Source organism: Lissotriton helveticus, chromosome 7, assembly GCF_964261635.1.
Source record: "Lissotriton helveticus chromosome 7, aLisHel1.1, whole genome shotgun sequence".
NCBI classification, from domain to species: Eukaryota; Metazoa; Chordata; class Amphibia; order Caudata; family Salamandridae; genus Lissotriton; species Lissotriton helveticus.
In genome coordinates this window covers 500,934,024-500,948,329 of record NC_136068.1, presented here as the reverse complement: position 1 = coordinate 500,948,329, position 14,306 = coordinate 500,934,024, and the positions used below count along the sequence as shown (strand labels likewise).

Here is a 14,306-nt window from a genome sequence, read left to right as displayed (position 1 = left end):
TCCAAGAGGAAGACGATGATAACCTTTATTACCGCAAATAAAATAAGTGTTTCATGAGGCCACAAAAGAAATACCATTGGGTGTATCAAAAGCGAGAGTAATATTGCATTCACTTCTCCCTACCGGAATTGTTCCTTTATTCCTAATACAAAGATCTGCTTTTGTATCAATAACTGTAATCATGTGTAGACTAGACATATTTGCAAGTCTCTGGTTGGTGAAGATACGAGGTGTAGATACATTGTCCGGTCGAATTTAGTTCCTTCTGCTTGTGGATAGCCATCTCGATCGTTATAGCAGACCTTGTTCAATCGGAAAAGTAGTCCACCTTTTGTTGGCCATCTCAAAGTAAAGAGAAGAGTGTACCAAGCATTACATGAACCATTGTGAGAAAAAGGAAGAGGAATAAGTGGAGTTCCTCCTTTCTTCTGATGTCCAGGTAACATCCCACATACCCAACAGTTGGAGGTATTAGTCATATTATGTGTATGATGTAAAATTTGAATGAAACTATTATTCAAGTAAGTCTGTCTATGTCTTTCTTCATGATAGGGCAAAGTAAAATGGAAATGTTCAGATGGAATTGGAGTGGTAGGCAGTAAATATTCTCGTGCAGGAAACAGTCTTTCTATAGTCCAAGCTATTACTGCGATTACCACTATTGTCGTAGCAAAAAGAACTGCACCCAAAATTCTTCTGTTTCTCAATGTAGGTGCCATAGTACAAAGAACAAAATTTCAAGAACCAAACTAAAAAATAAAAATATAGTGCTGAGAACCGAGGCTGCCGCTGGTTTCTTCTCCGAGATTCAAGACGGGTGTCGCTACACTGGGCAGAACTGATCCCCCCCCTTGATATTCCCGGCTTCCATTTTCACAAACCTCGGAACGGTTACCAACCAGTCACAAAAATACAAAAATATTATTTCCTTGGCCGCAGATTGTACTTCACTCCACCAGAAACAGTGTGGTCCGGGAAGGCTCCCTCCGACTCATGAGACGTAACAGCTGGGCTCCTCTCCGCATCCAAGATGTCTCGGTAGTCAGACAACGCAGTAGGATTCACCAGATCCGGAGAGACACGTCGGCAGTGTGTTGAATGTATCCACCGCTTCTTATTCGTGACACGCACAGCCGTTCGCGTTGCCAGCAGCACTTGTTCAGGGCCACGCCACCTCAGCTCCAAACTGCTGGATCTCTCAAACACCCGGATCATCACATAGTCGCCAGGACGGAGATCATGAGCCTCTCCAATGGAATTGTCAGGGAGCGCTTCTCGAACCTGTTGGTGAATAGAAAGTAAATCATTTGTTAATCGTGCCAAATAATCGTTCATCATTATACAAGGCACATCATGTATCAAACGAGGCCTCGGAACTCCCCAGATATTCATGGGCCTTCCGAACACCACTTTATAGGGTGTGAGGCCAGTTCGGCAGTGTGGCACTGATCTAATAGACAGTAATGCCAATGGCAAAGCGTCCGGCCATTTCAAAGACGTGGATGCCACGATCTTCGCCAACTTCAGCTTCAGAGTCGCATTGTACCTCTCTACCAGACCTGCTGACTGCGGATGGAATACAGCGTGAAATTTTTGCTTACTTCCCAATCCTTTCAGGACATGCTCCACTACTTTCCCAATGAAATGAGGACCATTATCATTCCACAAAAATTTACAAACACCATAACGTGGGAAGTACTCTTTGAGTAACACCTTAGCTGTTGTCAATGCTGTATTATCCTTCGTAGGATAGGCCTCAATCCATTTACTGAAGGCACACACCACCACTAGGACATATTTGAGGTTATTACAGCGCTCAAGCTGGATGTAATCCATTTGTAGCACTTCGAATGGTGCAGTAGGTGGAACGAACCCTCCTTTAGGAGTATAGGTCCCTTTAGCAGGATTATACTGTAGGCATATCAGACAGGTCTGCACTACTCTCCTAGCCGTGCTGGCAATCTCAGGATGCTCCCAAACTCGTGTAAGCAATTTAGTAATTGCAAGAGCTCCAACATGTGCCAGCCCATGTGTCATTTGAACCATTGCTTGCAAATAAACAGCAGGCAATTTCCATTTCTCCATGTCTTTGCTTCTCCAACAACCCTCATCATCCAGTACTCCCTCTGTTGCCCAGTTTGCGAGTTCTGCTTCAGATGCTGACTTCTGTATATCTAAGATTTCTTCTCTAGCATCATGCCATCGCTCCGCTTGTGATCTCACCACATACATAGGGGAGTCATTTTGCAACATAGCAGTCTCTCTCGCTATGCAATCTGCAAAAGCGTTTCCTTGCCCTATTTTGTCTGTCACTTTCTTATGTGCACTACATTTTATTATCGCCACCTTCTTTGGACATAATAGTGCGTTCAGGAGGTCGCATACCAACTCTCCGTACATGATGTGTGTTCCGTGTGAAGTCATAAACCCTCGTTCCCTCCAGAGTAGGCCAAAATCGTGCGCTACTCCAAAGGCGTAACGACTATCAGTATATATATTCACACATAGACCAGCACTTAACTCACATGCTTTCGTTAAGGCTATCAATTCAGCTGCTTAGGCCAATTTTTGCGGTATTCGTGCTGTTTCTACCACTGTCTTAAGTGTCGTGATCGCATAGGCCGCGGAAGCCGTACCATCTGGCAATCTCACACACGATCCATAAACCCACAGTTCCCCATCTACATCAGGAAGTGGCGTGTCCTGTAAATCGACACGACCCTTTGTTTGTTCGTCAGTCAGAAAAACACAATCATGTTGTTCTTCTTCCTGGGTCTCAGTAACAGAATATGGCAATAAAGTAGCGGGGTTCAAAGTGGCGCACCTCTTCAATGTAATGTGTGGCGCCAACAGTGTTAACTCGTATCCTGTTAAACGGGCACTGGTTAGATGCTGCGTTTTCGTTTGGTTCAATAGCGCATCTACTGCATGGGGAACTAACACCAACAATTTGTGTGACAAAACTATTCCCTCACTCTGCCGTATAGCTACTGCTGTTGCTGCAACTTCTCGGAGGCATCCAGGCAGTCCTCGAGCCACAGGATCGAGTACCGCTGAAAAATATGCACAAGGTCTCTGTTTATCTCCGTGTAATTGTACTAAAACTGACAATGCGCACCCATCCTTCTCGTGTACATACAGTATAAACAGCTTTGTATAATCTGGTGTACCTAACACTGGTGCAGAACAAAGAGCTTGTCTCAATTGTTGAAAAGCATTCTGGCATTCATCCGTCCATTCAAGAGGAGTTGGTGCAGTTTTGGACAGTAATGCTAACAACGGTTTTACAATGTACGAAAATCCTAGTATCCATTGCCTACAAAAGGACGTCAAACCTATGAAAGCGCGAACATCCTTCTGCGTGCAAGGGACTGGTGTATCTAAAATTGCTTGAAATCGATCTGATGTTAATGCACGTCCCTCCTTAGACAAAAGATGACCGATATATGTCACCTTTGGTCTACAATATTGTAGCTTCTTTCGTGAAACCTTGTGATTGTGTTCAGCAAGGAAAGAAATCAGGGAGAGTGTACTCTCCTCACATTGCTCCTGTGTGTCTGCCGCAAGCAAAATGTCGTCGACATATTGGATAAGCGCCACCCCAGACTGCAAATCAAAAGAATCAAGCTGTCTTTTCAAAGCCTGACTGTAAATGCTAGGACTTTCTGCGTAACCTTGAGGAACTCGACAAAATCTATAAGATTTATTATTTAATGTAAAGCCGAACAAATATCGGCTATCAGGATGAATGGGGATCGAAAAGAAAGCGTTTTTCAAATCGATCACCGTAAATGTAGTAGCTGTGGGTGGAACCAAAGTAAGTAAGGTGGTAATGTCAGATACTACTGGATACTGGGGTACAACAATCTTATTAATTTCCCTCAAATCAACAATAAAACGATAGATCTTAGTGTCTGTATCTTTCTTTAGGATCGGAAGAACTGGACTGTTGCAAACATTGTAGGGAACTTCCTCCACCCCCCCGCCGTTATCAAGTCATTCACAATATGTGTCAAAGCTATTTCACCTTCTCTAGAGATCTTGTACTGAGGAACACGAGGAAAGATCGCTCCCTCCTTTACAGTAATGCGCACAGGAGGAATAATCATTTGACCCACATCAGTATCGGAAGTAGCCCATAACGTGCTTGGAAGGGAAGCTAATGTGTCGGCCTCCAGAATGAGGCACGATCTCTCAATTTCTGGGTAGTTCTCATTCAAAATAACCCGCAACCCTTCAGGGGCACAGCGTATTGTTGCGCGAAAATGCTTTAGCATATCAAGTCCCATAATATTATCTGGTGTATTTGGAGATAATAGAAACGGACATGGGGCAATGAATTTATCAACATGAAATGTAAGGGGTTGAGACAATGGGCTTAGTGAAGGTGTTCCATCGAACCCTATTGCAGTAATTGTTTCGCCAGACAGGGGAGCCCTTGGAACCAAGTGTTTGGACAGAGCGCTACGAGTAGCTCCTGTGTCGACCAGAAACTGATTAGTAGAACCCAAAACATGTGCTGATATATATGGACCCCTTTGATCGACTGGTACTTCAACCGATTCCACACCCCATCCTACGCAATCCTATGCATATCTATTGTCCTGAGACTCAATATTCTCTCCTTCAGCTATCTGATATTGATTCTGTCGATCAAAAGTATTATGTTCAACCTGACCACGACCCCTCTCTTCAAACCTACCACGATCATTCGCTCCACCTCTCGGTCCTGAATAACTATTCCGTGACCTTCCACTTCCTCGACCCCTCTGACTACGCTGTTCACGAAGTACCGGACAATCTGCGACCCAATGTCCAAACTGCTTACAGTATGCACACTGATTCTCAGAAATGTCAGAACGAGGGGGAGACATAACATACGATCCTCGTCTACCCCTATCATTCCCTCTCGATTGCGTAGCATGAACCTGAGCCAACATCACCTTCGTCTTTAAGTCCTTCGCTTTCTTATCACTACTTTCTTTAGCCTCCAATTCCTGTCGTTCATAATACTGAGCCATAGTTAATAAAGAAGCGGGCGTTGCAGTGGTCCATGAACTTTCACTAACCTTTAATCGTTTTGCAATCTCCGGTAGGAGATTAGCCACATACCTGTCTACGAATAAGTGCCTGCCCGTGTCCTCTGTTAATGATTGACTACTGTAATCATGGAATGCCTCCTCAAAACGTGAAAAGAAATCAGAAACCGATTCGTCTGACTTCTGCTTACAAGATGCTAACACTGTCCAATCTATTTTCTTAGGGGGAACAAGCGTTTTTAATTTATTCAAGATAGCTGTCGGTAATTCTAAAATCAACTGACACGGCTTACATGCAGGTTCCCTATCTAAATCAGCTCTCACTATGTCCTTCCAATCTGCACCTAATATCGTTCGATCGTCAAACTTACGAATCGCCCTCCACATATCAGGAGGCAATATCAGCCCAAAGAAAAGATCAATATCAACTAATGTCATAATACACGAAGAAATAGCGCCCTCCACACCTTCATAGAAAGCTGCTGGATTTTTACGGGGGTCAGGCAAAGCATTCTTAAGTGCCATAACATCTGCTCTATTCCATGGCGTATAAACCCAATTATACACAAAATAGCCCCTTGAATCCTTAGACGTCTTATCCTCATCCGTACCATCCCCTTTAGGAGGGACATACAAAGGTGCAGCTTCCCGCATAGGCATAACATTAATCGCAACACTCTTATCTGATCCATAGATAGGGCACACTCGGGAATTTTCCGTCGATCCAGACGCTGATGGATCCGATGCCTTTTTCGCCGCTCGTAATCGTGTCGCCTCATCCCGTAACCAAATCAAACGCTGGAAAAATTCCTCCGTATCTGAAAGAGCAAAAACACCTTTACGGAAATTGTCACGACCAACTGATATATCCTTAGGTTCCAACTCCGGAGATTGTTTCCTAAACCGCTCAACAACTTCACCTGCAAAATGATCTAAAAAATACAATCGTTCCTTGTCAGACCACTTACTCATAAAATCATCAACCTCTGAAACAGTTATAGAATTTATATTAAGTTTACGAGCAATCGAACGCAATTCCGTCATACGCTCGTTATGTAACCTGGTACGCTGTTTATCCTGATTATCCTCGTCCGATTCCACATCCGGAGCCGTAGGCTGAACATACGGAGGCGGGCAACGATCTAACAATGAAAAATCATCAAATTCATTAGTAAGGACAGGATAAAGAGGACGTCGAATAGGAAACTGACCATTAACTTGTAAATTACGTTCTCGACTCTCTTTCTCTTTCTGTTCCTGCAATTCCTTCTCCTGTAGCTGTAAAGCTTTATCCCGAGCAGCCTTTCGCTGCTCTTTGTCCGCCAAGGCTTCTGCACGCTTCATTCGTTCACGCACCGCTTTCTCCCACATACGCACACAATCAAACATATCCTGTCTAGACCTGCGCTGAAACAAACACTGTTCCACATACTGGACTTTTCGCAAGTCGAATGACCCATGTAGTGGCCATTGCAATTCACGATCAGGTTTAGTGTATTTGTGCCATAATGTGCTATACATTATGGGAGGAAGGCCAAATTTAATGTACATTTCGCGATTAGGAGTTCCCTCTGGGGGAGCCGGCTGGGATTCATTTAATCGATAATTGGTACCATTTCCAAAGCAGCACATTCCTCGGAGTGTGCTGAGAACAGGCATGTTCAAAATATCACGAAAACGTGATATTACAACAAATGGCACTTAAATGTACTTTACGCACGATGTGCCGTTTAAACAAATTCAAAATCAGAGAAATATCCCTACATGCCTGCCTATGTGAGGTGCACTCCACATATAATTCAAATCATAGGTCCAAACGTAAGCTAACTCATACAAATTCAAATTCAAATTCAAATTCAAAAAGCCATAGTAAGTGTCAGTAGACTACCTTACCAAACATAAGCTTACCAAGTATCTTCAAAAGTGTTCAGATTCCAACTGCCAAGTTCCGTAGCCGAATCAGCCAAACGGGCGCTACACGACAAACCGAACAATCAGGATCTCAGTCGAAGACCGGCGCCACCTGGAAGGTCAGATCAGAAGGAAAGGAAAAAACACCGTGGGTGCCAAGACTCGGGTCACTCAGTGGCAGCGTACGCGTCCATGGCGAGATTCCAATCCTTCGTCGTGACCTCTCCTTCGGGCATCCAAGTCGCCGATGAGTCCCTTCGTGGTCGCCAATTGTGGTATCGGGTTCTGTCAGGCCTACATACTCTGCAAAACCACTCGAACACCATAAACAGAAGTTGGCACGGAAACTGAAAATGCAAAAGACAAGTTTATTAGGACCCCATGGGGTGGTGGTACATTCCTACAGCACCCTTCGGTAATGCAAGAAGTATCACACCGAACATCGGTGCGCGACCTCTTTTATACAGTTTAACAGCAATAAAAAGGTAGGCGGTATACATTTGAACAGTTTTAGGTACATTTAAGGACATTTTTGGAACACAGCCAGAATGTGGGAGGGGCTTAATACCACTGGTCAGTTTGGGGAACATTCCTAAGGAGTGACCACTCATTAGTCCAGAGATCAGGTGTACGCATGCGCGAGACTGACCATTGCTAAAAATAGCCTGTTGCTGGGCAGGGTAAAGGTTCATTGGCATGAAGGAAGGACGAAAGGGCACGCTGACCACGAGGCCGCATGTTCATACAAAATGGAAGCCACCAAATACAAAATGGCCCCCGCACGTTTAGTCAAGTTAACAGAAATGCTTGTGTAGCTGAGCTAAACGCTAACTCAGGTACTGCCAAATTACGACACCTAGACCCTAGGCCCAACCTGGCACGGACGGGCGCAGACGGGCTTGCCTTAGGCGCGCCTTCGGCGCGCAGACAGTGCGCCCGCTGCGCTCGTCCGCTGCGCGTCCTGGGAAAACACATTTTTTATAGGGGAAGACTAGGCGTGGCCTAGCGATAGTGGGCGTGGCCCAGGGAGATGGCGGCAAAGAGAAGAGTGCCCCGCGGCAGCGCTAAAATCCGCAGCTCGGGGAGGCCAGATCGTGCCTTGCTAAAGTTTCAGTTACCAGGGGGGAGGTGAGTTAAAATACACAGTATAAAATACACAGTATCACAGAAAAATAGTTAAAATAAAAGCAGCGTGGTGGTGCAGGAAGAAGTGGCCTCCTGAGAATGGCCATGGTACTTACTTTTTCTACAAACAAAGTAAGCACAGGCTGCAGCAACTCAAGGCCCTTTACAAAATCTTTCAAAAAACAAATAATTTAAATTTCAGTTTCCATTTTTATTGATTTAGCTCTCTTACAAGATCAACAATTATACTAGATACATACTCCCATCTCTTTAGATTAAATTCTTCTAACCACATATTTTAAACACTCATTTTAACACATGAATAAACAAATATTTCATAAATGTAAATACTTTATAATAAACAAATTCATTTGTTGCGCTTTTAAGAAAAGTTATCAAGTCAGTGGTGGAGAAGAGGTTTTATCTAAAAACAATATATTTTATAAAACGATTTCTAGCCCATACTACCTCCTTATTAAAACATGTATTAAATCCTGGGTACCATGATTGCATTTGTCGCAAACCCCACTATCTTCGTCTAGATTACTCCAACTAGTTGTACAAGCTTTTAGAGGGAGTATTCCCAGTCTCAGCATAATGATACATCTCCTGACACTATGCTCCAAAGCAAATCTAACTTGTTGTAGGGGTATCCTAAACTCGATAGTAGAAGTGAAAGATTTATAATGAGATAGTTGAAGGCAGTGAGCCTTAGCAAACACAAGGAGATGATGGACAGAGCGCTGAACGTTTTCAGATACTCAACCCCAGTCACAGATCTGGGTTGAATCCATCATCGTTCTTTAGCTCACTGCGCCAGCCCAGTTCAGGCCCAGCTATATGCAAATCAGTATTGACCCTGTGCCTCATGGGAACAGTCCAGCCTGAACTGCCAAGCCAGGTCTTTCCTGGACCGTAAACAAGCATCCTGGGACCGCAGTGAGCCTTATCAAGCTCATGGCTTAATCAGGGAGACACATTTTCCGAGAAATGCTTTAAATGTGCAGGGGACCAGCATTGGAGGATGGTTTCTGTACACTGAAAATATTCTAAAGCTGTTTTAAGATTTATTTGGAAAGTATCAAGTTTTTTTTCCCTGACTTAAAGGTCTCATATTTAATTTAGGCCTTTTTCGGCATGTAATAGTTTAAAAGCCTCATCTGATATTGTTGGCTAGAGCTATTGAGAAGTCACTCACTATGGCGAGTTCTAAGCAAAGAATCTGTACTGTAACGGCCTGACTCAGTAGGGTTGTTTGCCGTAATAGTTTGCCCTTGCTGTTATTCAGAACATTCCATCTAGTTATAGGAATTTGCTCTGTAGCATAGATTATAACCAACTGTAGCATAGATTATAATCAATAAACAAAAAGATTATCATTTACAAGTGCCAAGATGCCTTCAGATGTGGTGAGCAGGGAGATTACTTTAGCTGTTGTCAAATGGGAACTGTCACAGGGCAATTTGAATGCTTGCTGTTAAGATAAAAAACTTCTGATTCACTGAATTAAATATTTTTCTTAAGTGTGTGGCTTAATTAAGCCCAATCTGAGCGAGTTGTATCTTTTTTCTAAGCATACTTGTGCACATCTGGCAGTATTGCAGTAAATATGCGAGGTCCCTGTTTGAGCTCAGGCACCTTTAAGTAGTTGTGTCAGTTGCAAACAGGGACAGTGGACCCTATTACATATAATTCGTTGCCACCAGGGCAGCCGCAATCTGGGGTGTGGTACCCTGGTGCAGGGCATTAGTGAAAAACCATGGCTGATTGAAGTAGCCGATCCAACTATCACTATACAGGTGGCACCCAGCCTGCACTTTTTGTGGGTATATAAATTCTCCTCCAGATGGGTGCAGTTTATAACTGCACCCGCATGCAGGGAGAAGTCTGGCAGGGAGTCCATGCGGCCCTATTTATTCCCTTTCAGAGTTGTCCTCCGGAGTGCTCTAACTGTAAGCCACCTCTGTGTGACGCACTGTTAGTGTGCCTCCTGGATGTCGCTGCGCCCACTTCCATAATACAGTACATGGAAAGAGGCAAACATTTTCCCCATTAGCATGGGATAATGTAGAGACTATGCTGTCACAGCCTCCGAAACTAAAAGCGTCACTTTTTCACAAGGCAGCTCTTCTTAATCCTCCCTGTGGTGAATGCAGGAAGTTAGTTCAGTTCTTACCCTGTGTCTACCGTGTCCTTTGTAGCCTCCATATGCGGCTACGTGCCTATGGGAACTGGCATCCATCTTGGATGTTATCCCCTTCTCTGTGAGTTATGGGAGGCTTTGAAAGGGCTGGGAAAGGATCATGGCCATTCATAAAACATTCATACTCTGCTAAAGCCCTTCTGTACATGTTAGACCATTAGAGAAACACTTGTCGATTCCTCTGGGCTGGTCAACAGCATTTACAACGCTGCCATTACATCACGTTCCTTTACAACGCGGTCGTAGTAACGACCTCGTTGTTAGAACGCATTGCCTTTACATCGCTAGTCATTAGATCGACTTTATTGTAAGGAATAATATAATTTACTATTCCAACACCTTCCCTACTGTTGCGCAGGCTGGAGTTGGAATAGTACATTTTACTATTCCTAAGTCCAGCGCACCCCCTATAGCAAGTCGATCTAATGACCTGCGTTGTAAAGGTATCTCATTCTAAGAACGCGGTCGTTGTAACAACCACGTTGTAAAGGAACGCGATGTAATAGCATACGATGTAACATGCTATATTCCTCTGAGCCACTTCATGTGCCCCAAGAGTATATGCAGGTTGGACAAACCAAAAAAGGTGGATTTCCCTCCAATGTAAAGCTGACGGTCTGCCCGACTCTAAAAAGGACAGGCAGACCGATAGTTTGGTGGACAGGGAGATCCCTCATGCTGTCCGCCAAGCTCTAAATCAGGCCATCAGTGTAGTTATGGTTCATTATCCAAATGAGTTAAAAAAGCATTGGAATTCCCTTAAAAGAGTTGGTTTACTATCAGAAAGCTAAAAACGACTGAAATTTAGTCATATTCTAAGCTTTGGAACAATATTTCTTGCCTCCGTGCACCTCTCATGACCTCACACAAGGTAAGGACTTGGTTTAATTTCATTTCCCATGTACGGGCTAATTTGTGAAGGTGGTTTGCTTTTTCATAATATTCTTTTTTATTTCATCGAGTATTCTGCCATTTTGCCACTTGCCATATACGATGATGTCCAGCCTCAATATTTGGAACTTCCATATCCATTGCTTAATATTTGTGTCCCTGAAAGTGTTAAGTGTTTATGGTACCAGGTATTATAAGGTACAGAGCACCACTAAAGGTACCCAGGGCATGTTCCCTCAGTATTCCATCATCTCATTGAGGTAAGTGGGTCCGTATGGTCCTAGAAGGCCTTGGTGACTTGCAGTGTCCTGATTTCCTTCATTTGGGGGAGTATTTGTCTCACGTATTGTTTCTTCTCGGATCTGAGCTGTAAGTTTCCTCTCTTTCAGTTCACAATTCCTGCAACGGAGACCACCTATGCCTGTACCTTCGTCGCCCTGCCCGAGGTCACAAGCAAACACCACATCTACAAGGTACTGTGTGCAGCCACACTTCCATTGGGTTGGCCCTGAATCATATAGAACCAAATCAGATGTTGAAGTCTTTAAGAAAATGCCAGCCCTAAATTCTTTGCTTATTTGTCTCGGGCATCCCCTCTTGTTCTTAGAATGCAGTTACTTCTCTCTCTACCCTGGCCTTTTTTGTTAATGTTTAGGTTGTGTTGGTGTAAACGGCAAAAGTATTCAGAAAAATATATCTAGAGGGGCAGATTTATGATAACTGGCGCATCCCCAGGGATGCGCCAGTCATCCTGCGCCGCTGCTCCGCCACCCATGGTGCGCCGCATTTACAATGCGGCGCACCATGGGGCAAAAACGGCACAGATGCGTCACGCATCTGTGCCGTAAAGGTGGCGCATTGCTGGAGTTGCGTCCCAAGCGCGACGCAGCTCCAGCAAGGCTCGGGGGTGCCCCATCTCCACAATGCTGCGTCAAGACCTACGCCTGCTTCAAGCAGGCGCAGGCTTTTGACGCAGCATTGGCCTGAAAGTGACTGAGTGAAATCTTATAGATTTCACTCAGCCACTTTTAGGAGGCGTTCCTGCGCAGGAATGCCTCCTTGCGCAGGAACGCCTCCTTATGGCGCAGGGCTTTACAACGTGACGCATCTCCTAGATGCGTCACGTTGTAAATTGGGCGCATTGTTTGCGCCGCCGTTGCGTCAAATAAAGTGACGCAATTGCGGCGCAAAGAGGCGCAAGGGCCTCATAAATCTGACCCAATATGTTTAAGGAAGAAAATCAAATTTCGAAAAGAAAAAAATTGCAGAAGGGAATATTGGCTGATACTAATAGACGCCAAGGAGCTGTAAAGTGTATTGTCGCGCAAAAGAGCGCAATATGTTGTCACAGGAAAATGGAGTCAGATTTTAGTAATGTGAGGATGCTTCACCTTTTTGCACACTCAAAGAGTTCATAAGGCCGCTTTAGCAATGGCAGCAATAAGGTGCACAGATTGTACTGACAGCAATTTTATTTTTCCTCCCTGGGACTGGTATTTCTGTTTCATTGAAGTAAGAAGCCATCTTGAAATGGGCGCTTTCCTTAGCCTTTCACATGTAAGGAAAGTGAAACACTGTTGCAAGCAAACTGTCAGCCAATTTAGGCTGTTTATATTTCCTCACACAGCAGCAAAGCAGCAATTGTTACAATTATCCTAATAAAGTTGCTAGTGATGCATATTTATGTATTCAGCATTTTATTACCCAATGGGAAGCTGTTTACAAACTTTAAGAACTGCTGAAAATGATTGAGTCATTGATTAACGTTTTGTGGTTGTAATGACATCATTTAGGGCCAGACGGTCTTGCACCTGTGTACTCGCGGCTAGTCTGATTTGTGGAAATGGGTAGTGTGTTTGTCCTGAGATAGTGTGGTGAACTTTTGCTGGCTGTGACACGTTTGGCTTGGATTGGCTGTGGCAATGCTTCCTATTTGGTTATTGGTGGTGGGGGCTGTATGCTGAAAGACTGTTTTTAGTGATTGCACGGCAGTTCCTGATGCCACCACCGATGCAGTGCAGCGCACTCATGCACCAACACGAAGAACTCAACACCCAGCGCCCAGGTGCAGAATACAGCTGGCCTGGAAGGGAGAGCTCTCGTGCAAAAGAGCTGGCCTGACTGCATGGTTTGCACCAAAGAGGTATGCAATGATGGTGTGGGGCCAAAGGTGATCTGCACGTGGTCCTTGGATACAACTCTAGCTCTTCTGGCAAATTTAGATCCCAAATCCTTCGTGAGGCCAGAGAAGCTAGATGCAGGCAGGGCCTGTAGGATACTCCGACCAACGTGCCTGAAGACCTAAGGAAAAGATGTAAGAGTAGCTGCTCTACCTGTTCTGTTTGTGTCACAGAAGCTTGCACTACAGAGGCACATATGGCACTGCTACTCTCAGAGGTTGATCAGTTCTCTAAGTCAATGAAGCTTGTACTGCTGAGATCCATTCAATACCGCTTCTGTCTTTGGGGCAAGCTTGCATTGCCGATGGCCATAAGTCCTTGTGTCTTTTGTGTGTCTGCGTGTGTGTGTGTGAAGGATGCTAGCACTGCTGATGCACAAGTAGTTCCTCTCTCTTTTAAAAAGCATGCACTGCCTCTTCCTGTGGTGTATCAGCTCCATGCATGCACAGGGAGATTGCACTCTGCGCTGCTTGCCCCTTGCACACTATGCTTTCCCCTCCTAGCAGTAAGGGCTTGATTACAAATTCATTATATTGTGATCTATTGCAAATATAAATGCTTCAAACTTTATAGCATTAGATAAACGTTGTACCTTCCGTTAAATTTGGGCAGGTCACACATGATTTGAATTAAAAATGCCCGGTTTTTGCTGACAGATGTAGATTTTGATGAGGTAGGCACCAAAATCTACATGTTATTCCCCACAATGTTCAAATAGATCATTATTGCACTCAATAAAGTCCGAACACCTTGGTGTCAGAATGTTTCTGGTGCGATGATTATGGTATCCAAGACGGGCCACTTGTAATCAGGTACTAAGTGCTGTCCCCTCCCTTGTAGTGTGTTCTGATCGTCACTGCGCACCACCAGAACTGTGCAGGGCTCCTCCTGGCACCCAGAGCTGTTCATCATCCCACCTTTTCCAAGAGCATTACAATAAGATAGCACACAAAGCAC

At 44.4% G+C, this 14,306-nt stretch overlaps 1 protein-coding gene across 1 annotated transcript in view; it reads left to right on the top strand.

Moving 5' to 3' along the window:
- Window positions 1–14,306, top strand: part of LOC144768680 (putative DBH-like monooxygenase protein 2) — a 574,472-nt gene that overhangs the window by 230,700 nt on the left and 329,466 nt on the right. Inside the window, exon 4 of the mRNA XM_078652509.1 lies at window positions 11,559–11,642. Coding sequence (XP_078508635.1) covers window positions 11,559–11,642 — 84 coding nt within the window. The remainder of the gene's footprint in view (window positions 1–11,558; window positions 11,643–14,306) is intronic.